General features: G+C 44.6%; 1 protein-coding gene across 1 annotated transcript in view; it reads right to left on the bottom strand.

The window, feature by feature from the left end:
• Positions 1–22,656, bottom strand: part of LOC115141311 (calsyntenin-2-like) — a 584,100-nt gene that overhangs the window by 307,250 nt on the left and 254,194 nt on the right. Inside the window, exon 2 of the mRNA XM_065000494.1 lies at positions 10,922–11,044. Within this exon, the coding sequence (XP_064856566.1) occupies positions 10,922–11,044 (123 nt within the window). The remainder of the gene's footprint in view (positions 1–10,921; positions 11,045–22,656) is intronic.

Raw genomic sequence — 22,656 nt, forward strand, 5'->3', positions numbered from 1 at the left:
ATTGCACAGCCAGGGCTGAAAAATAGTGGATTCAATGTTGGACAGAATGGGACAGAATCTGGCTAGAAAATAACATATCAGGCTACACTCCAGCATGCTGCAAAACAATACATAATCTGCATAGCATGCATGCGTTTACTACTATGCTAATGCTATCTATCCACCATCCACCCCCAGCCTGCTGTACAGTGAGGAGGAGCCGCTAACTGCTTGGCGCTACTAGATTTGATGTTATGGTGGCGCCGGAGGGGAATGCTGCTGTCTTCAGCTCCTAACCAACCATGCTATTTGTTTGTTTTTTCGCGTTGTCCGTAACTTGTTTTGTACATAATGTTGTTGCTACAGTCTCTTATGACCGAAAAGAGCTTCTGGACATCAGAACTGCGATTGCTCACCTCAAACTGGGAGAAGAGTTCTTCTTCAATGAGTCGGACGGCAGGGATAAAATACAGACACCCTACCAGGCCCAGATTCCCGTTATTCGCTGGAGAAGAACAGAGTTTTTGCAGAAAGAGATCAGGGTGCCTTATGGGGATCAGCGATGAGTGGCTAATCTGCTTTTGCCTTCCATCCTGCTAGCTAACGTTCAATCGATGGAAAATAAATGGGATGAACTGAAAGCACGTTTATACTACCAACGGGACATTAAAAACTGTAAACTTATGTTTCACCGAGGCGTGGCTGAACGATGACATTAACAGCATACAACCAGCGGGTTCTACACTCTATTGGTAGGACAGAACAGCAGCCTCTGGTAAGACACGGGGCGGGGGCCTATGCATTTATGTAAATAACAGCTGGTGCACGATATCTAAGGAAGTCTCAAGGTTTTGCTCACCTGATGTAGAGTATCTCATGATAAGCTGTAGACCCCACTATCTACCTAGAGTGTTTTCATCTGTATTTTTAGTAGCTGTCTACATACCACCACAGACCGATGCTGGCACTAAAACCACACTCAATGAGCTGTATACTGCCATAAGCAAACAGGAAACCACTTATCCAGAAGCGGCGCTCCTAATGGCCGGGTACTTTAATGCAGGTAAATTTAAATCAGTTTTACCAAATTTCTATCAGCATGTTAAATGTGCAACCAGAGGGGGAAAAAAATTCTAGACCACCTTAACTCCACACACAGAGACACGTACAAACCTCTCCCTCGCCCTCCATTTGGCAAAGCTGACCAGAATTCTATCCTCCTGATTCCTGCTTACAAGAAAAAATTAAAGCAAGAAGCACCAGTGACTCGGTCTATAAAAAGTGGTCAGATGAAGCAGATGCTAAACTACAGGACTGTTTTGCTAGCACAGACTGGAATATGTTCCGTGATTTTTCCAATGGCATTGAGGAGTACACCACATCAGTCACTGCCTTTATCAATTCGTGCATTGAGGACGTCGTCCCCACAGTGACTGTACGTACATACCTCAACCAGAAGCCATGGATTACAGGCAACATTCGCACTGAACAAAGGGTAGAGCTGCCACTTTCAAGGAGTGGGCATCTAACCCAAAAGCTTTTAAGAAATCCTGCTATGCCCTCCGACGAACCATCAAACAGTCAAAGCAGGACAAAGATCAAATCATACTAAACCAGCTCTGACGCTCGTCGGATGTGGCAGGGCCTGCAAACTATCCAGACTACAAAGGGAAGCACAGTCGAGAACTGCCCAGGGGCACGAGGCTACCAGACGAGCTAAATAACTATGCTCGCTTCCGAGCCAAGAAACACCGAAACATGCATGAGAGCATCAGCTGTTCTGGACGGCTTTGTGACCACGCTCTCCGCAGCCGATGTGAGTAAGACCTTTAAACAGGTCAACATTCACAAGGCCTCAGGGCCAGACGGATTACCAGGACGTGTACTGCGAGCATGCGCTGACCAACCGGCTGACCAACTGACCAAGTGTCTTCACTGACATTTTCAACCTCTCCTTGTCTGAGTCTGTAATACCAACATGTTTCAAGCAGACCACCATAGTCCCTGTGCCCAAGAACACCAAGGTAACCTGTCTAAATAACTACCGACCCGTAGCACTCATGAAATGCTTTGAAACGCTGGTCATTGCTCACATCAACACCATTATCCCAGAAACCCTAGACCCACTCCAATTTGCATACCATACCAACAGATCCACAGATGATGCATTCCACACGTGGACGAAAGGAACCCCTATGTGAGAATGCTATTAATTGACTACAGCTCAGCATTCAAGACCATTGTGCCCTCAAAGCTCATCAATAAGCTAAGGACCCTGGGACTAAACACTAGGGATCCTGGGACTAAACACTTGCAACTGGATCCTGGACATGGACACATCCGCCATGCTGATCTTCACCACGGGGTCCCCTCAGGGGTATTTGCTCAGTCCCCTCCTGTACTCTCGGTTCACCCATGACTATACGGCCAGGCTGACTCCAACACCATCATTAAGTTCGCTGATGACATAACAGTGGTAGGCCTGATCACCGACAACGATTAGACAGCCTATAGGGAGGAGGTCAGAGACCTGACCATGTGGTGCCAGGACAACAACCTATCCCTCATTGTGATCAAGACAAAGGAGATGATTGTGGACTACCAAAAAAGGGCTGTATTGGAGCAGGGTGCGAGCTTCAAGGTCCTTTGTGTCCACATCACCAACAAACTATTACGGTCCAAGCACACCAAGACAGTCGTGAAGAGGGCACGACAAAACCTATTCCCCCTCAGGAGACTGAAAAGATCTGGCATGGGTCCTCAAATCCTCAAAAGGTTTTACAGCTGGACCATTGAGAGCATCCTGACGGGTTGCATCACTGCCTGGTACGGCAACTGCTCGGCCACATGGCACTACAGAGGGTAGTGCATACAGCCCAGTACATCACTGCCATCCAGGACCTCTATACCAGGCTGTGTCAGAGGAAGGGCCGAAAAACTGTCAAAGACCCCAGCCAATCTAGTCATAGACTGTTCTCTCTGCTACCGTACGGCAAGCGGTACCACCAAGTCTATGTCTAAGAGGCTCCTAAATAGCTTCTACCCCCAAGTCATAAGACTCCTGAACAGCTAATCAAATGGTTACCCAGACTATTTGCATTGTCGTCGTCCCCCCAGTGCTGCTGCTCTCTGTTACTATCTATGCATAGTCACTTTACCTACATGTACATATTACCTCAATATCGGTGCCCCGGCACATTGACTCTGTACCCGTACCCCCTGTATATAGCCCCTCTATTGTTATTTACTGCTGCTCTTTAATCATTTGGTATTCTTATCTCTTACTTTTTTAGGTATTTTTCTTAACTGCATTGTTGGTTAAAGGCTTGTAATTAAGCATTTCACTGTAAGGTGCATGTGACAAATAACATTTTATTTTGATTGAACTAATCACTGCCCGCTAGGCTAATGAGAGGCTGTTTGTCATTAGCAGTGTGTGAAGGAGCGCTATGCTAGCTCTCTGTCCCCTATTCAGACAGACAGCATGACGGGGGCTAATTAATCACAACACATTAGCCCCACTGTGTGTTTGCTCATATCTGTTCACCCTGCTTCATTATGAGGATCCTCAGACGCTCATCACATTACCAGACAGCCCCCCCCAGATAGAAGACTCCTGCTGTTAGCTATCAGGGAATATGGACTGAGCCTCTGTCTGAAATAGGATATATACAAATAAATTAAAATAAAGTAAATGTATTGTTTGATTCTGTGAAAATCTTGGAACATTGTTATACTCAGAATGTCCGTTGAATCATTTACTCTGAGAATTAGAACCTAACAGTACGAGATATTTTGTTTAGTGAGCCCAGATATTTTTTTGAAGCTAGTGACATGGAAATATTTGCCTGAGGGTGTTTGTCAGGTTATGATCATTGCTTTTGATTGAACATGGCACCACGGTGACTGTATCTGTGTAATGGAACGAAATAGGACTGTGCATATTGTAGAACAGGGTTTTTCAAATCTTACCCTACCGGGTCTGAACTACTTCTGGTTTTCCGTTATACCTGATGATTAATTGCACCTACCCGGTGGCTCAGGTCCCAGAATGATGAAAAAGTAGTGTGTCACGGTCATCCTCCTCCTCTTCATCTGAAGAGGAGAGGCGAGAAGGATCGGAGGAACAAAATGCAGCGTGGTATGTGTTCATCATGAATTTTAACAAAGAAAACACTGAACACTGAAACACTATACAAAAACAAACAAAATAACAACCGTGAGGCTAATGAGAACTGTGCTGAAACAAGCAATCAACATAGACAATCACCCACAAACAAACAGTGCAACCCAGGCTACCTAAGTATGATTCTCAATCAGAGACAACTAATGACACCTGCCTCTGATTGAGAACCATACTAGGCCGAAACATACAAACCCCCAAATCATAGAAAAACAAACATAGACTGCCCACCCCAACTCACGCCCTGACCATACTAAATACATACAAAACAAAGGAAATAAAGGTCAGAACGTGACACAGTGGAAGTAGCTTTGAGGCGGCAGGTAGCCTAGTGGTTAGAGCGTTGGACCAGTACCCGAGTGGTTAATAGATAAAATTCCCATGCTGACAAGGTAAAAATATGTAATTCTGCCCCTGAAGAAGACAGTTAACCCACTGTTGCTAGGCTGTCATTGTAAATAAGAATTTGTTCCTAACTGACTTGTCTAGTAAGATAAAGGCCAAAAAGAAATGGAAATAATAATAACTAAATTGAGGTCCATATTTGAATTTGTGGACCATAGAACATACTAACACATCACACACAGTGCCTCTGGAAAATATTCAGACCCCTTGACATTATACACTTCTTTTTTTTAACGTTACAGCCTTATTTGAAAATGTATTACATAAATACAAATCCTCATCAATCTGCACACAATACCCCATAATTACAAAGTGAAAACAGGTTTTTAGAAATGTTTGCAAATTTCTAAAAGTTTCAAAACATAAATACCTTCTTTGCATACGTTTTCAGCCTCTTTACTATGTGACTCGAAATTGAGCTCAGGTGCATCCTGTTTCCATTGACCATCCCTAAGATGTTCCTACAACTTGATTGGTGTCCACCTGTGGACATTTTAATTGATTGGACATGATTTGGAAAGGCACACACCTGTCTTAATAAGGTCCCACAGTTGACAGTTCATGTCAGAGCAAAAACCAAGCCATGAGGTCCAAGGAATTGACTGTAGAGCTCAGAGACAGGATTGTGTCGAGGCACAGATTTGGGGAAGCGTACCAAAACATTTCTTCAACCTTGAAGGTCCCCAAGAACACAGTGGCCTCCATCATTCTGAAATAGAAGATGTTTGGAACCACCAAACCACCTGATAGTCACTAACAGAGCTTTAGACTTCCCCTGTGGAGCACTCCACCAATCAGGCCTTTATAGTAGATTTGCCATACAGAAGCCAATCCTCACTAAAAGGCACATGACAGCCCACTTGGAGTTAGCCAAAAGGCAATTGAAGACTCCCAGACCATGAGAAACAAGATTTTCTGGTCTGATGAAACCAAGATTGAACTATATGGCCTGACTGCCAAGTGTCATATCTGGAAGAAACCTGGCACCATCCCTACGGTGAAGCATGGTCGTGGAAGCATCATAATGTGGGATTGTTTTCAGCTACAGGGACTGGGAGACTAGTCAGGATCAAGGCAAATCTGAACGGAACATATTACACAGAGATCCTTGATGAAAACCTGCTCCAGAGCGCTCAGGACCTCAGGCTGGAAGGTTCACCTTCCAACAAGACAACAACCATAAACACACAGACAAGTCAACGCAGGAGTGGCCAGAGCCCGGACTTGAAGCCGATCGAACATCTCTGGGGAGACCTGAAAATAGCTGTGCAGTAATAACCCCCATCCAACCTGACAGAGCTTGAGAGGATCTGCAGAGAAGAATGGGACAAAGTCCCCAAATACATGTGTGCAAAGCTTGTAGCATCATACCCAAGAATACTTAATGCTGTAATCACTGCCAAAGGTGCTTCAACAATGTACTGAGTAAAAGGTCTGTATACTTATGTAAATGTGAAATTTCAGTTTTAAAAAATATGTAAATTAGAAAAAAAATGTAATAACCTGTTTTTGCTTAGTCATTATGGGGTATTGTGTGTAGATGAGGGGAAAAAACTAACAATTGAATCAATTTTAGAATAAGGCTGTAACTTAAAATGTGGAATAAGTCAAGGGGTCTAAATACTTTTAGAAGGCACTGTGTGTAAGTGAACATCTGCAGTTACGTTCCCTATAGGTATACTGAAATTATCCCTAAGAGAAACTCATTCCACAGAAATATCAGACTCATCATACTGTAGGAAAAAGCTAACTAATTATAGACATAAGGTGGAACTAAAAATAACAAGATATAATATTCTGTGTCTGTAAAATGTATATAGGTTCAGGACTTTTGAAACAGCACAGTTGAAAAATATATGGCAAATAGAAATCAAAACTGGATGGTCTTCAGAGAGAGAAGGGAGGGGTTGAGGGTAGGAAAAAGGTGGGACAAAAAAAACAAAATATACTTATTTAAGCAATAAGGCCAGAGGAGGAGTGGTATATGGCCACTATACCACGGCTAAGGGCTGTTCTTAGCATGACGCAACGCAGTGTGCCTGGACACAGTCCTTAGCTGTGGTATATTTGCCATATACCACAAATCCCTGAGGTGCCTTATTGCTATTATAAACTGGTTACCAAAGTAATTAGAACAGTAAAAATACATGTTTTGTCATCCCCGTGGTACACAGTCTGATATACCACTGCTGTCAGCCAATCAGCATGCAGGGCTCAAACCACCCAGTTTATAATGTAAGCCTAAGTGTTGTTTATTCCAACTAGGGGTGGGGTGGTAGGTTTCGAAAAATAAACACAGAGGAAGCAGTGAAATGTAACCAGTACTGATTAATAGACACATCAGCACTAGACATGATGAAACAGATCACTCAAGTGATGGGAAATGCCATTGTGTTTATGCATAGGGTGTGTATGGTGCACAGGAGTGTTGCAAACCTTTCAGCATTGCCCTTATATTGATTCAGCGTATCAAATTACTACCGGTGGGAAGGTGTGGTGGGCGGTTTGTTGTTTGTGAAGGCCTGAGGCTAGTAGAACACCAGATGATAGGAAGATTGACTGATTTCACAATTGAACATTCAGAGATGCGTTTTGTGTGTGTCTTCGTGTGTGCGTATGTGCTTGTGTCTCCGTGATGCATCCCTACCCATTCAGCCACATTAGTATGTAAGAAGAGACTGTAGCCTGTGGCTGTAATGCAGCTCTCTGTAAAGACTAGCCATTAACCCCGGCTCACCCAGTACTTAATGACCTACTCTCTGTTGTAAAGTAGCAGCCACACAAAAAGCCTCCATGGAATAGCAGTATAATGGACACTCCAGTTGCTGGGAGCTGATTGACATATTATCCACTGAAGCTTAAAAGTCAATGTAGCCACTTAAAAAGCCCATGTGAAGTTTAGCATTTGTAATTGTTGGATATGATATCCAAGCATGTCACACCTACTCCTGCTCCCTCCCTACTAACCACCGGTCCTGGTAACCCACATTGTTCCCCCCTGGCAACACACATTGCGTACACCTAGCAACCATCATTGTGCACACCTGTTCCCCATCGTTAAACACACCTGGACGTCATCACCACCTTGATTACTTTCCCTTCATATAGCCCTCAGTAAAGCCTCAGTCATCATGCAGTATTGGTTTTGGTTACACATTATGGTCATGTTTATTATTATTATTAAACTCACCTTCTGCACCTGCTTCCTGACTCCCTGTGTATACGTTACAAAGCATTTCCATTTGGCATATGCCTAACAATATTTGAGTATTTAATGAGTTTAAGACTTAGACAAACAAAAATGGATATTGATGGTTGTACAGTCATCTCAAATAAAACTGTGAAGGACCTCTGCGTTACTCTGGACCCTGATCTCTCTAGTGACGAACATATCAAGAATATTTCAAAGACAGCTTTTTTTCATCTACGTAACATTGCAAAAATCAGAAACTTTCTGTCCAAAAATGATGCAGAAAAATGTATTCATGCTTTTGTTACTTCAAGCTTATTGTACTGCAATGCCCTACTTTCCGGCTACCTGGATAAAGCACTAAATAAACTTCGTGACTAGAACCAAAACATTTGATCATATTACTCCAGTGCTTGCCTCTCTACACTGGCTTCCTGTTAAGGCTAGGGCTGATTTAAAAGTTTTGCTGCTAACCTACAAAGTGTTACATGGGCTTGCTCCTACCTATCTCTCTGATTTGGTCCTGCCGTACATACCTACCCGTACGCTACGGTCACAAGACACAGACCTGCTTTACTGCCCCTAGAAACAGCTGGAGGCAGGGCATTCTCCTATAGAGCTCTATTTTTATGGAATGGTCTGCCTATCCATGTGAGAGACGCAGACTTGGTCTCGACCTTTAAGTCGATATTGAAGACTCATCTCTTCAGTAGGTCCTATGATTGAGTGTAGTCTGGCCCAGGAGTGTGAAGGTGAACTGAAAGGCACTGGAGCGACAAACCGCTCCTTGCTCTCTCTGCCTGGCTGGTTCCCCTCTCTCTGCCTCTAACCCTATGACGGGGGCTGAGTCACTGGCTTACTGGTGCTCTTCCATGCCATCCCTAGGAGGGGTGTGTCACTTGAGTGGGTTGAGTTACAGACGTGATCTTCCTGTCCAAGTTGGCTCCCCCCTCGGGTTCATGCCGTGGGGGAGGTCTTTGTGGGCTATACTCAGCCTTGTCTCAGGGTAGAAGGTTGGTGGTTGAAGATATCACTCTAGTTGTGTGGGGGCTGTTCCTTGGCAAAGTGGGCAAGGTTATATCCTGCCTGTTTGGCCCTGTCCGGGGGTATTGTCGGACAGGGCTACAGCGTCTCCCGACCCCTCCAAGCCTCCAGTATTTATGCTGTAACAGTTTGTGTCGGGGGGCTAGGGTCAGTCTGTTATAGCTATAGTATTTCTTGTCTTATCCGGTGTCCTGTGTGAATTTAAGTATGCTCTCTCTCTAATTCTCTCCCTCTCTCTTCCTCTCTCTCTTCCTCTCTCTCTCTTCCTCTCTCTCTCTTCCTCTCTCTCTCTCATTTACTCCTAAGGTGCTGACCTGTTGAACCCTCTACAACCACTGTGATTATTATTATCTGAGCCTGCTGGTCATCTATGAATGTTTGAACATCTTGGCCATGTTCTGTTATAATCTTCACCCCACACAGCCAGAAGAGGACTGGACACCCCTCAGAGCCTGGTTCCTCTCTAGGTTTCTTCCTAGGTTTCTTCCTGCCTTTCTAGAGAGTTTTTCCTAGCCACCGTGCTTCTACATCTGCAATGCTTGCTGTTTGGGGTTTTAGGCTGGGTTTCTGTACAGATCTTTGTGACATCAGCTGATGTAAAAAGGGCTTTATAAATATATTTGATTGATGAATGCTAAAAGGAATACTGTTATTCACAGTGCCTGTTTTCCAGGTAAATACTGGAAGACGTCTCACTGACAAATTGTCCCTTGTCTCAAGTCCAGCTCCTCTCAGTCAATAAGTTACAGTTCTGTTGAGGTGAGAACTACAAAAGGGTTACAGACTGATGTCACTCTCAGTGAGGGCTTAGGTGGAGTCATGGCAGAATGATCTGTTATGGGCCAGTGAGTCATGGCAGAATGATCTGTTATGAGCCAGTGAGTCATGGCAGAATGATCTGTTATGGGCCAGTGAGTCATGGCAGAATGATCTGTTATGAGCCAGTGAGTTGTGTCAGAATGATCTGTTATGGGCCAGTGAGTCATGGCAGAATGATCTGTTATGGGCCAGTGAGTCATGGCAGAATGATCTGTTATGAGCCAGTGAGTTGTGTCAGAATGATCTGTTATGAGCCAGTGAGTCATGGCAGAATGATCTGTTATGAGCCAGTGAGTTGTGTCAGAATGATCTGTTATGAGCCAGTGAGTTGTGTCAGAATGATTAGTTATGGGGCTGCGTGTGTGTGTGTTGTCTGACATTGTGTCAGTCAGAGAGAGAGGTATTAAGTCAAAGCATTGTAATTAATGAGGTGTGAATGGTACCTAGGCAGAAGCCCCCTCACAAAAAAATCCTTTCAGCTAATTACTGACTGACTGTCAGCCCCCCAACTGTGTCTCTAGGAGATACTCCTGACTACAGTTCATAGAGAGAGGGAGAAAGACCGAGAGAGAGGAAGACAGGTTTGTCAACCACCATTCAGCCTGCTGTCTCATCTCTCTCTCTCTCGATTGATCGATAGATAGCCTACATCAGAGCTGCTCCAACCCAGTCTGAGGGGCTCAGAATGTGGGTACCAGCCGTTGCACCAACCCCACACTGAGGACTTGGCCACATCAAGAGGCCTGGCAGCAGGCACTGGTGCCAGGCTGGCCAGTTAGCCTGTAGCTGGTGACAACCCACTGGCACTGACAACCCCCAGGAATTGGCAACCCAATGGGGGAGTTGGAATGGTCACCAAGGACGATGAGTGTAAACAGTCAGTCTTTTTCTGTGCGATAACCTTTTCCAACATGAGGGTTATTTGGGGTACAATCCCATCACATTGATTCAATATAATTGCATTTGCGCTACTAAGAGGAGTATTAGTATTGGTTTTCTACATGGTTAAAAGACATAAGGGTGTGAATAGCTTTAATAGGAACATTCTTGGTAGTACTAGTTTAAAGCTAGTGGTTTTCAATTAGAAAGCAGACATTTTATTTTATTTTCTTGGAAAGCAGAAGTGAGAATATCACATTACGGCTTAATGCATTTTATGCTAATGTTTTACAAGAGCTCCCAAGAATCACGGTCAACCACAAAAATAAATCATCCTCTGATTGAATGATGTTAACCCATTCATCACAACTTGGTACTTCCTTCTCCATTCTATCATCAGACAGTGGTGGGGCGTACCATACCTGCGTAGGGGACGGGGGCGTCTTTATCAAGGGCCACCAGGGGAGGGTCCAGTTGGACGATGTCCATGTTCTCTGTGATTACCCCATGGTATGACGTCTCAATCCACGGCTTGTGTTTGTTCACTACAAGAGAGAAAGGAGGGTGTTAAGGAGGGATGGAGAAAGAGAGAAAGATGATGTCAGTCAGGCGTTCACAGAAGTTTATACATTTTCAGTCTGCATGCAATTACTGGGCGAACTGAGAATGGCTTTGTGTAAAATTAATACAACAGATTTTCTTTCCTCCCCACACTGCAACTCCCACTTGGAAAAACAGCCACACACTCACACACATACACACACACACTCACACACATACACACACACACTGCTTTTCCTGGCAGAGGATCTCCATTCTTCCTTTTTATCTGAGAAACATTCTCATTTCACTAATCTCCTCTACTTCTTTTCTCCCCCTCTCTTTCCTCTCTCAAACGTTCCCTGCACGTCTCAAAGCGCTCTGCCAGGCTTGATCAATGATCACTATTGAGCTGCCAGCAGAGCACTACTTCCTGGGCCCAGCCAAACAAAGTTCATGAGCACTGGGACGATTAGCACGGCATAATTGAGTAAAGCCCCAGAGGGCCGTGAAGCAGGAGTTAGCTAGCTAGCTCACCGTTTTATATACCATCTCTCTATCAAAGGTTTTAAAAACAGCAACAGCCCATTTCCTCCTCAACTCCTTCACTTAATCACAGCTTTAGCTGACTCAGGAGGGAACAACAATGCCCAAATCACATCCTGTGAATTCCTATACGAGGAAATTGTAGGTTGTTAGCAACACAAAACTAGGGCGTTTTATGTGATACACATCCAAGAGAAATGGCCTAAATACATCATTTATATCACTTTCCCATGCGTACATGGTCATGCATATTCATTATCTGACATTCAGTGAAAGAGAAGGAGAAAAAAGTCTGTACACCAAACAATTTGTAAAGCTGTCTCTAGTGCTACATTACAGCACCTCTTCATGGGTGTAGGAATCACTTTGTCTAAGATGTAAGGCACTGTAAGTATATAAACACAAGCAGACATGAGTGTGCTACTTAGCACCAGAATCTATACATCCTATTACATGAATCATAACATAGAATCAAAACATCAGAAAGGAAGGTACAGATTTTGAATGTGTGGTCTCAGACTAAAAATATTTTCAGACTTCATGTCTTTTTGACAATTTGAGATTCAAATTAGGCAGTAGGCCTTCTAGGACACTGAAGTACACCAACACCACCAAAACACCACCACTCCAACACCACAATCACGCCAACACCACCACCAACACCACCATCACGTCAACACTACCACTTCAACACAACCACCACTCCAACACCACCACCACTCCAACACCACCACCACTCCAACACCAACACCACCACCACTCCAACACCAACACCACTCCACGCCCACACCACCACCACCCCCACCACGCCAATACCACCATCACGTCAACACTACCACTTCAACACAACCACCACTCCAACACCACCACCACTCCATGCCCACACCACCACCACCCCAACACCACGCCAACACCACCATCACGTCAACACTACCACTTCAACACAACCACCACTCCAACACCACCACCACTCCACGCCCACACCACCACCACCCCAACACCACGCCAATACCAACACTATTCCAACAACACCCTCACCACCACCAATACCATCATCACGTCAACACCACCACTTCAACATGACCACCACACCAACACCACCACCAACACCACCATCACGTCAACACCACATCAATAACAGCTGGTGCGTGATCTCTAATATTAAGGAAGTCTCGGGGTATTGCTTGCCTGAGGTAGACTACCTTACGATAAGCTGTAGACCACACTGTCTTGCAAGACAGATGTCATCTCTATTTTTCGTAGCTGTCTATTTACCACCACAAACCGATGCTGGCACTAAGACCGCACTCAACGAGCTGTATAAGGCCATAAGCAAACAAGAAAATGCTCATCCAGAAGCGGCTCTCCTAGTGGCAGGGACTTTAATGCAGGCAAACTTACATCCGTATTAACTAATTTCTACCAACAAGTCACAAGTGCAACCAAAGGAAAAGGAAAAACTCTAGACCACCTTTACTCCACACACAGAAACGCATACAAAGCTCTCCCTCGCCCTCCATTTGGAAAATCTGAGCATAATTCTATCCTCCTGATTCCTGTTTACAAGCAAAAACTAAACAGGTAGTACCAGTGACTCGCTCAATTTATTTTATTTCACCTTTATTTAATCAGGTAGGCCAGTTGAGAACAAGTTCTCATTTACAACTGCAACCTGGCCAAGATAAAGCAAAGCAGTGTGACAAAAAACAACACAGTTACACATGGGGTAAACAAAAGTCAATACAGTCAATAACACAATAGAAAAATATATATACAGTGTGTGCAAATGGAGTAAGGAGGTAAGGCAATAGATAGGCCAATAGTAGCAAAGTAATTACAATTTAGCAAATTAACACTGGAGTGATAGATGTGCAAATGATGATATGTATAAATACATATGTGCAAAAGAGCAAAAAAAGTAAATAAAAACAACATTGGGATGAGGTAGGTAGTTGGATGGGCTATTTACAGATGGACTATGTACAGCTGCAGCAATCGGTAAGCTGCTCAGATCGCTGATGCTTAAAGTTAGTGAGGGAAATCTAAGTCTCCAACTTCAGCTATTTTTGCAATTTGTTATAGTCATTGGCAGCAGAGAACTGGAAGGAAAGGCGGCCAAAGTAAGTGTTGGCTTTGGGGATGACCAGTGACTTATACCTGCAGGAGCGCTTGCTACGGGTGGGTGTTGCTATGGTGACCAGTGAGCTGAGATATGGCGGAGCATTACCTAGCAAAGACTTATAGATGACCTGGAGCCAGTGGTTCTGGCGACAAATATGTAGCGAGGGCCTGCCGACAAGAGCATACAGGTCGCAGTGGTGGGTGGTATATGGGGCTTTGGTGACCAAACAGATGGCACTGTGATAGACTGCATCCAGTTTTCTGAGTAGAGTGTTGGAGGATATTTTGTAAATGACATCGCCGAAGTCGAGGATCGGTAGGATAGTCAGTTTTACGAGGTTATGTTTGGCAGCATGAGTGAAGGAGGCTTTGTTGTGAAATAGGAAGTCGGTTCTAGATATAAATTTGGATTGGAGATGCTTAAAACCTCTCTGGGATAGGCGGGACGCAATCGTCCCACCTGGCCAATAACTAGGGAAAATGCAGAGCGACAAATTCAAATAAAATACCATAAAAATCTAACTTTCATTAAATCACACCTGTAAGATACCATATTAAATCTACACTCGTTGTGAATCCAGCCAACATGTCAGATTTCAAAAAGGCTTTTCGGCGAAAGCATAATATGCTATTATCTGATGACAGCACAACAGTAAACAAAGAGAGAGTAGCATATTTCAACCCTGCAGGGACTACACAAAACGCAGAAATAAAATATAAATCATGCCTTATCTTTGACGAGCTTCTTTTGTTGGCACTCCAATATGTCCCATAAACATCACAAATGGTCCTTTTGTTCAATTAATTTTGTCGATATATATCCGAAATGTCAATTTATTTGGCACATTTGATCTAGAGAAACACAGCTTCCAACTTGCGCAGCGTCACTACAAAATATCTCAAAAGTTACTTGTAAAACTTTGCCAAAATATTTCAAACTAATTTTGTAATACAACTTTGGGTATTTTTAAACGTTAATAATCGATCAAATTTAAGACGGAATGATCTGTGTTCAATGCAGGAAGACAACAAACGGACGCAACTTTTCGAGTCATGCGGCCTCTCTCAAAAAGTACACTCCAAGTGACACTCATTCAAGATGGCCGTACTTCTTCATTACACAAAGGAATAACCTCAACCAATTTCTGCCAGCAGCATTTCACCCTGCATACCACTGCTGGCTTGCTTCTGAAGCTAAGCAGGGTTGGTCCTGGTCAGTTCCTGGATGGTGATTGGGGACACTGCCCTGTGTAGGGTGCCGTCTTTCGTATGGGACGTTAAACGGGTGTCCTGACTCTCTGAGGTCATTAAAAGATCCCATGGCACTTATCGTAAGAGTAGGGGTGTTAACCCCGGTGTCCTGGCTAAATTCCCAATCTGGCCCTCAAACCATCACGGTCACCTAATAATCCCCAGTTTACAATTAATCCCTCTCCTCTCCCCTGTAACTATTCCCCAGGTTGTTGCTGCAAATGAGAACATGTTCTCAGTCAACTTACCTGGTAAAATAATGGATAAAAAATGTAAAAGAAAAGACTGGTGACATCCAGTGGAAGCGGTAGGAACTGCAAACAAGTCCCTCAGAAATCTGGTTTCCCAATGAAAACTCATTGAATAGACAGTGACCTCAAAAAAAGAAAATCTGATACATAAGTTCTGTTATACTCACAGACATGTTTCAAATAGTTTTAAAAACGTCAGTGTTTTCTATCCAAAGCTACTAATAATATGCATATCTTATATTCTGGGGATGAGTAGCAGGAAGTTGAATTTGGGCACGTTATTTATCCATAAGTGAAAATGCTGATTTAACTTTGGAATACTGATTTAACAATTCTAGATTTAACTTTGGATTGGAGATGTTTGATGTGAGTCTGGAAGGAGAGTTTACAGTCTAGCCAGACACCTAGGTATTTGTAGTTGTCCACATATTCTAAGTCAGAACCGTCTAGAATAGTGATGCTAGTTGTGCGGGCGGGTGTGGGCAGCGATCGGTTGAAGAGCATGCATTTAGTTTTACTAGCGTTTAAGAGCAGTTGGAGGCCACGGAAGGCGTGTTGTATGGCATTGAAGCTCTTTTGGAGGTTTGTTAACACAGTGTCCAAAGAAGGGCCAGATGTATACAGAATGTTTTCGTCTGCATAGAGCTGGATCAAGGAATCACCCGCAGCAAGAGCAACATCATTGATATATACAAAGCAAAGAGTCGGCCCGAGAAATGAATCCTGCTGTACCCCATAGAGACTGCCATAGGTCCGGACATCAGGCCCTCCGATTTGACACACTGAACTCTATCTGAGAAGTAGTTGGTGAACCAGGCTAGGCAGTCATTTGAGAAACCAAGGCTGTTGAGTCTGCCGATAAGAATATGGTGATTGACAGAGCCGAAAGCCTTGGCCAGGTCGATGAAGAAGGCTGCACAGTACTGTCTTTTATCGATGGCGGTTATGATATTGTTTAGTACCTTGAGCGTGGCTGAGGTGCACCCGTGATCAGCTCGGAAACCAGATTGCACAGCGGAGAAGGTATAGTGGGATTCAAAATAGTCAGTGATCTGTTTGTTAACCTGACTTTCGAAGACTTTAGAAAGGCAGGGCAGGATGGATATAGGTCTTTAACAGTTTGGGTCTAGAGTGTCACCCCCTTTGAAGTGGGGGATGACCGTGGCAGCTTTTCAATCTTTAGGAATCTCTGACGATACGAAAGAGAGGTTGAACAGACTAGTAATAGGGGTTGCAACAATGGCGGTGAATCATTTTATAAAGAGAGGGTCCAGATTCTCTAGCCCAGCTGATTTGTACGGGTCCAGGTTTTTCAGCTGTTTCAGAACATCAGCTATCTGTATTTGGGTGAAGGAGAAGCTGGGGAGGCTTGGGCAGGCAGATGCGGGGGGTGCGGAGCTGTTGGCCGGGGTAGGGGTAGCCAAGGAGAATTCATGGCCAGCATTGGAATTCTCGATTATCGTGACTTTATCGTTGGTGACAGTGCTTCCTAGCCTCAGTGCAGTGGGCAGCTGGAAGGAGGTGCTCTTATTCTCCATGGACTTTACAGTGTCCCAGAACTTTTGGAGTTAGAGCTACAGGATGTAAATTTATGTTTGAAAAAGCTAGCCTTTGCTTTCCTAACTGACTGTGTGTATTGTTTCTTGGCTTCCCTGAAAAGTTGCATATCGCGGGTACTATTCAATGCTAGTGCAGTATGCTACATGATGTTTTGTGCCAGTCAGGTCTGGAGTGAACCAAGGGCTATATCTGTTCTTAGTTCTACATTTTTTAAAGGGGCATGCTCATTTAAGATGGTGAGGAAATTACTTTTAAAGAACAACCAGGCATCCTCTACTGACAGGATGAGGTCAATATCCTTCCAGTATACCCGGGCCAGGTCGATTAGAAAGGCCTGCTCGCAGAAGTGTTTTAGGGAGCGTTTGACAGTGATGAGGGTTGTCGTTTGACCGTGGACCCATAACGTATGCAGGCAATGAGGCACTGATCGCTGAGAACCTAATTGAAAACAGCATAGGGGCAAGTTGGTTAATATAATATATATGGATAATATCTATGAGGGTGCACATGTTTACAGATATAGGGTTGTACCTGGTGGGTTCCTTGATCATATGTGTGAGATTGAGGGCATCTAGCTTAGATTGTAGGACACCCGGGGTGTTGAGCACATCCCAGTTTGGTCGCCTACCAGAACGAACTCTGAAGATAGATGGGGGGCAATCAATTCACATATGGTGTCCAGGGCACAGCTGGGAGCTGAGGGGGGTCTATAACAGGCGGCAACAGTGAGAAACGTATTGCTGGAGAGATTAGCTCGAACTGTTTGGGCATAGACCTGGAAAGTATAACAGAACTTTGCAGGCTATCTCTGCAGTAGATTGCAACACCTCCCCCTTCGGCAGTTCTATCTTGACAGAAAATGTTATAGTTGGTGATGGAAATCTCAGAATTTTTGGTGGCCTTCCTAAACCAGGATTCAGACACGGCAAGGACATCAGGGTTGACGGAGTGTGCTAAAGCAGAGAGTAAAGCAAACTTAGGTAGGAGGCTTCTGATGTTAACATGCATGAAACCAAGGCTTTTATGGTTACAGAAGTCAACCAATGAGAGCACCTGGGGACACACAGGGCCTGTGTTAACCTCTACATCATCCGAGGAACAGAGGAGGAGTAGGATGAGGGTACGGCTAAAGGCTATCAAAACTGGTCGTCTTGTGCGTTGGGGTCAGAGAATAAAAGGAGCACATTTCTGGGTGTGGTAGAATAGGTTCAGGGCATAGTGTACAGACAGGGGTATGGTAGGGTGTGGGTACAGTGGAGGTAAACCTAGGTATTGAATGACCATAAGAGAGTTTGCATCTCTGGAGGCACTAGCTATGCTAGGTGAGGTCACCGCATGTGTGGGAGGCGGCACAAAATAAGAATCTGAGACATGTTGAGTGGGGCTAGGGGCTCCGCAGTAAAATAAAACAATGATAACTACACTAAACAACAGTATACAAGGCATATTGACATTAGAGAGAGACATGAAGGGAGGCATAAAGAAATCACAGGTGTTGATTGGGAGAGCTAGCTAAGACAACAATGGGTAAGTTAACAACAGCTAATCAGCTAAGACAACAACAACAGGTAAAATGGCGGTGAATGGGCAGAGAGGGTAAGTTACCTACACACAGGGCCGGAGTTCGAGGCTGGGGCCAACAGATAAAACAAAATAAACAAAAATGGAGTACTGTGATTAATGAACAGTCCAGCAGGCGTCAGCTATGTAGCCAGGTGATCATAGGGTCCAGTAAACAGCAATAGATGAAACAGGGAAGCCGTTAAGTAGTCGTTTCGACGCTAGCAAGCAGGGTACACTGCGTTCCTAAAGTTAGCAGGCCGGGGCTAGCAGAAGCGCCTTCACCGACGTCCGACAAAGGCCGGTTGAGGGCACATAGGACAGAATTACGTCGGCAGACCAGTCGTGATGGATAGGCGAGGGTCTGTGTCAACAAAGTGTCCAGGCCAGTTGGCAAAAGAGGTATTGTAGCTGGAACAATTAAGTGTGCTAGCCGGGAGATGCGCCTGGCGCTAGGCTAACTGGTGCTAGTTTTGGGACAAGGGCGTTATCCAATATAGCCACTCGGTAGCAGCTAGCTAGCTGCGATGATCCGATGCAAAGGTCCAGAGCTTATGACAGGAATCCGGTGATGTAGTGGCTTCTAGTCGTGTTAGTGAAGAGTCCGGGAGGCTTCAGCTGTGTGGCCGAATGATCATAGGGTCCACTGAGCAGGCCGGGAAATGGGCCTGTCTCAAGGCTAGCTTCGGGGCTGGGTCACTCTGGAGTAATGGTCCAGAGCTTACGGCTGGAATCTGGTGATGTAGTGGAGAAAAGCAGTCCGATATACTCAGGGTTGATATTGCGCTGTGCAGACTGGCGGGTATTATCCAGGCTAAAAGCGGCTGGTGTCTGAGCTAAAGGTAAAGGCTGCTAGCAGTGGCTAACACTGACAAATATGTTCCGGGATTCATCCAATGGCATTGAGGAGTATGGCTTCATCAACAAATGCATTGGTAACGTTGTCCCCACAGTCACGTACAGTACATATCCTAAATAGAAGCATTGGATTACAGGCATCATCTGCACTGGGCTAAAGGCTAGAGCTGCCGCTTTTAAGGAGCGGGACACTAATCCGGACGCGTAAAAGATATCCCGCTATGCTTTCAGATGAACCATCAAACAGGCAAAGCATCAATACATGAATAAGATTGAATCCTACTGCACCGCCTCTGATGGTCGTTGGATGTGGCAGGGCTTGCAAACTATTATGGACTACAAAGGGAAACCCAGACACAAGTTGCCCAGGGATGCGAGCCTAGCAGATAAGCTAAATTCCCATTTTGCTCGCTTTGAAGCAAAGAAACACTGAAGCATGCATGAGAGCACCAGCTTTTCCAGACGTCTGTGTGATCACGCTCACCTTTAAACAGGTCAATATTCACAAGGCCGCAGGGCCAGACAGATTAGCAGGACGTCTACTCAGACCATGCGTGGACCAACTGGCAAGTGTCTCACTGACCTTTTCAACCTCTCCCTGACCGAGTCTGTAATACCTACATGTTTCCAGCAGACCACCATAGTTCCTGTGCCCAAGAAAGCGAAGGTAACCTGCCTAAATGACTACCACCCTGTAGTACTCACATCGGTAGCCATGAAGTGCTTTGAAAGGCTGGTCATGGCTCACATCAACACCATCATTCCGGAAACCCTAGACCCACTCAAAATCGCATACCGCACCAACAGATCCACAGATGACAGAATCTCAATCGCACTCCACACTGCCATTTCCCACGACAGGAAAACCTAGAATAACTACCTATCCCTCAACGTAACCAAGATTTAGGAGATGATTGTGGACTACAGGAAAAGGAGGACCGAGCACGCCCCCATTCTTATCGACGGGGCTGTAGTGGAGCAGGTTGAGAGCTTCAAGTTCCTTGGTGTTCTCATCACAAACAAACTAGAATGGTCCAAACACAACAAGACAATCGTGAAGAGGGCACGACAAAGCCTATTCCCTCTCAAGAAACTTTAAAGATTTGGCATGGGTCCTCAGATCCTCAAAACGTTCTACAGCTGCAACATTGAGAGCATCACTGCCTGGTACGGCAACTGCTTAGCCTCCAACCGCAGAGGGTAGTGCGTATGGCCCAGTACATCACTGGGGCTAAGCTGCCTGCAATCCAGGACCTCTACACCAGGCGGTGTCAGAGGCAGGCCATAAAAATTGTCATAGACCCCAGCCACCTCTGTCATAGACTGTTCTCTCTACCACTGCATGGCAAGTGGTACCGGAGTGCCAAGTCTAGGACAAAAAGGCTTCTCAACAGTTTTTACCCCCAAGCCATAAAACTCCTGAACAGGTCATCAAATGGCTACCCGGACTATATGCATTGTGGCCCTCCCCAACCCCTTTTTTATGCTGCTGCTACTCTCTGTTTATCTTATATGCATAGTCACTTTAACTATACATTCATGTACATACTACCACAATTGGCCCAACCAACCAGTTCCCCCACACATTGGCTAACATGGCTGTCTGCATTGTGTCCCACCCACCACCTGCCAACCCCTCTTTTACGCCACTGCAACTCTCTGTTTATCATATATGCATAGTCACTTTAACCATATCTTATGTACATATTACCTCAATCAGCCCGACTAACCGGTGCCTGTATATAGCTTTGCTACTGTTATAGCCTCACTACTGTTTTTTTTTCACTGTCTTTTTACTGTTGTTTTTAGTTCTTTACTTACCTATTGTTCACCTAATACCTTTTTTTGTAAATTGCACTGTTGGTTAGAGCCTTTAAGTAAGCATTTGTCCGTAAGGTCTATCTATACCTGTTGTATTCGACGCACGTGACAAATAACTTGATCCTGACCGGTTGCATCACCACCTGGTATGGCAACTGCTCGGCCTCTGACTGTAAGGCGCTACGGAGGGTAGTGCGTACGGCCCAGTACATCACTAGGGCCAAGCATCCTGCAACCTAGGACCTATATACTAGGCAGTGTCAGAGGAAGGCCCCAAAAAATGTCAAAGACTCCAGTCTCCCAAGTCATAGTGTTTTCTCTGCTATCGCACGGCAAGCTGTGTCAGAGTGCCAAGTCCAGGACAAAAAGTCTCCTTAACAGCTTCTACCCCCAAGCCATAAGACCGATGAACAATAAATCAAATAGCCACCCAGACTACTCAAATTGCTGCTACTTGCTGTTTATTATCTATGCATAGTCACTTTTTACAAATGACCTCGACTAACATGTACCCCAGCACATTGACTCGGTACTGGTACCCCCTGTATATAAACTCGTTATTGTTATTTTATTGTGTTACTTTTATTACATTTTTATTTTCGTTTATTTAGTGAATATTTTCTTAATTCTATTTCTTGAACTGCATTGTTGGTTAAGGGCTTGTAAGTAAGAATTTTATGGTAAGGTCTACAACTGTTGTATTCGGCACATGTGACAAATAAAATGTGATTTGATTTGATTAGCTCATGACACATTATAAATGACCTCCGGGCTGAAACAATGTGAGGTGAAACTACAGTATATTACCTACAGTAGCTCCAGGGATCTAAGGCTCTGATCAACTGATCTCTGATCAACTTTCCTGCCTTATTCGTTTTATTACCATGTTTAATAGCTGGTCCTATGGTATGATATCGCTGTTGTGGAGACGGTTGTGTAATATATAATGCATTGTGCTATTCAAGCACAAATGCTGACAGGATAATGAAAACGTGGCTTAGTTTAGAATTAAGCTGATCTACCACCTCCATGTTCAAGAGTCCAGCCCTCTTGAAGCTTTGACGACTTATTGACCATTTAAATCCTGGCCAGAAGAGCTTGAATGGTTCAGCCGGGTTGACCATAGCTGATGAAAGGTCAGGTTGACCCAACTGGTCTGGGATCAGCTTTATACAGACTATTATTACCTACCACCGTGGAACATCAATCCAAAGAACTTCTGAGATCATTCCTCAGTTTATTTATTTTCGTTCGGCATCGAATGCTTCTCTGGTCAACCCATTTAATGACACCACAAAGCTTCCCTGGTCTCTGTGTGTGTGTGTGTGTGTGTGTGTGTGTGTGTGTGTGTGTGTGTGTGTGTGTGTGTGTGTGTGTAGGCCTAATGGTTTCTGCCCAGCAGTAGTGGTGAAGGCACTAGAGGAACATCTCTCCTGTAATTGTGGCAGTGCCTTCATGGTGCAGCCCCCAGGTGATGTCATGCCCACTCCAGCCTCTGATTGAAAGGTTTCGCCTTATAAGAACACCAATGTTGACTCCATCCCCACACCCATCCCCTTCCACACATCCACATCCTCATCCTAAGGGAATGCCCACCATTGTTGACAGGTCGGAGACATCCGGAGGCATTAGAGTCCTGAGACGGGGAT

The sequence above is a fragment of the Oncorhynchus nerka genome, linkage group LG14, assembly GCF_034236695.1.
Source record: "Oncorhynchus nerka isolate Pitt River linkage group LG14, Oner_Uvic_2.0, whole genome shotgun sequence".
Taxonomy (NCBI): Eukaryota; Metazoa; Chordata; class Actinopteri; order Salmoniformes; family Salmonidae; genus Oncorhynchus; species Oncorhynchus nerka.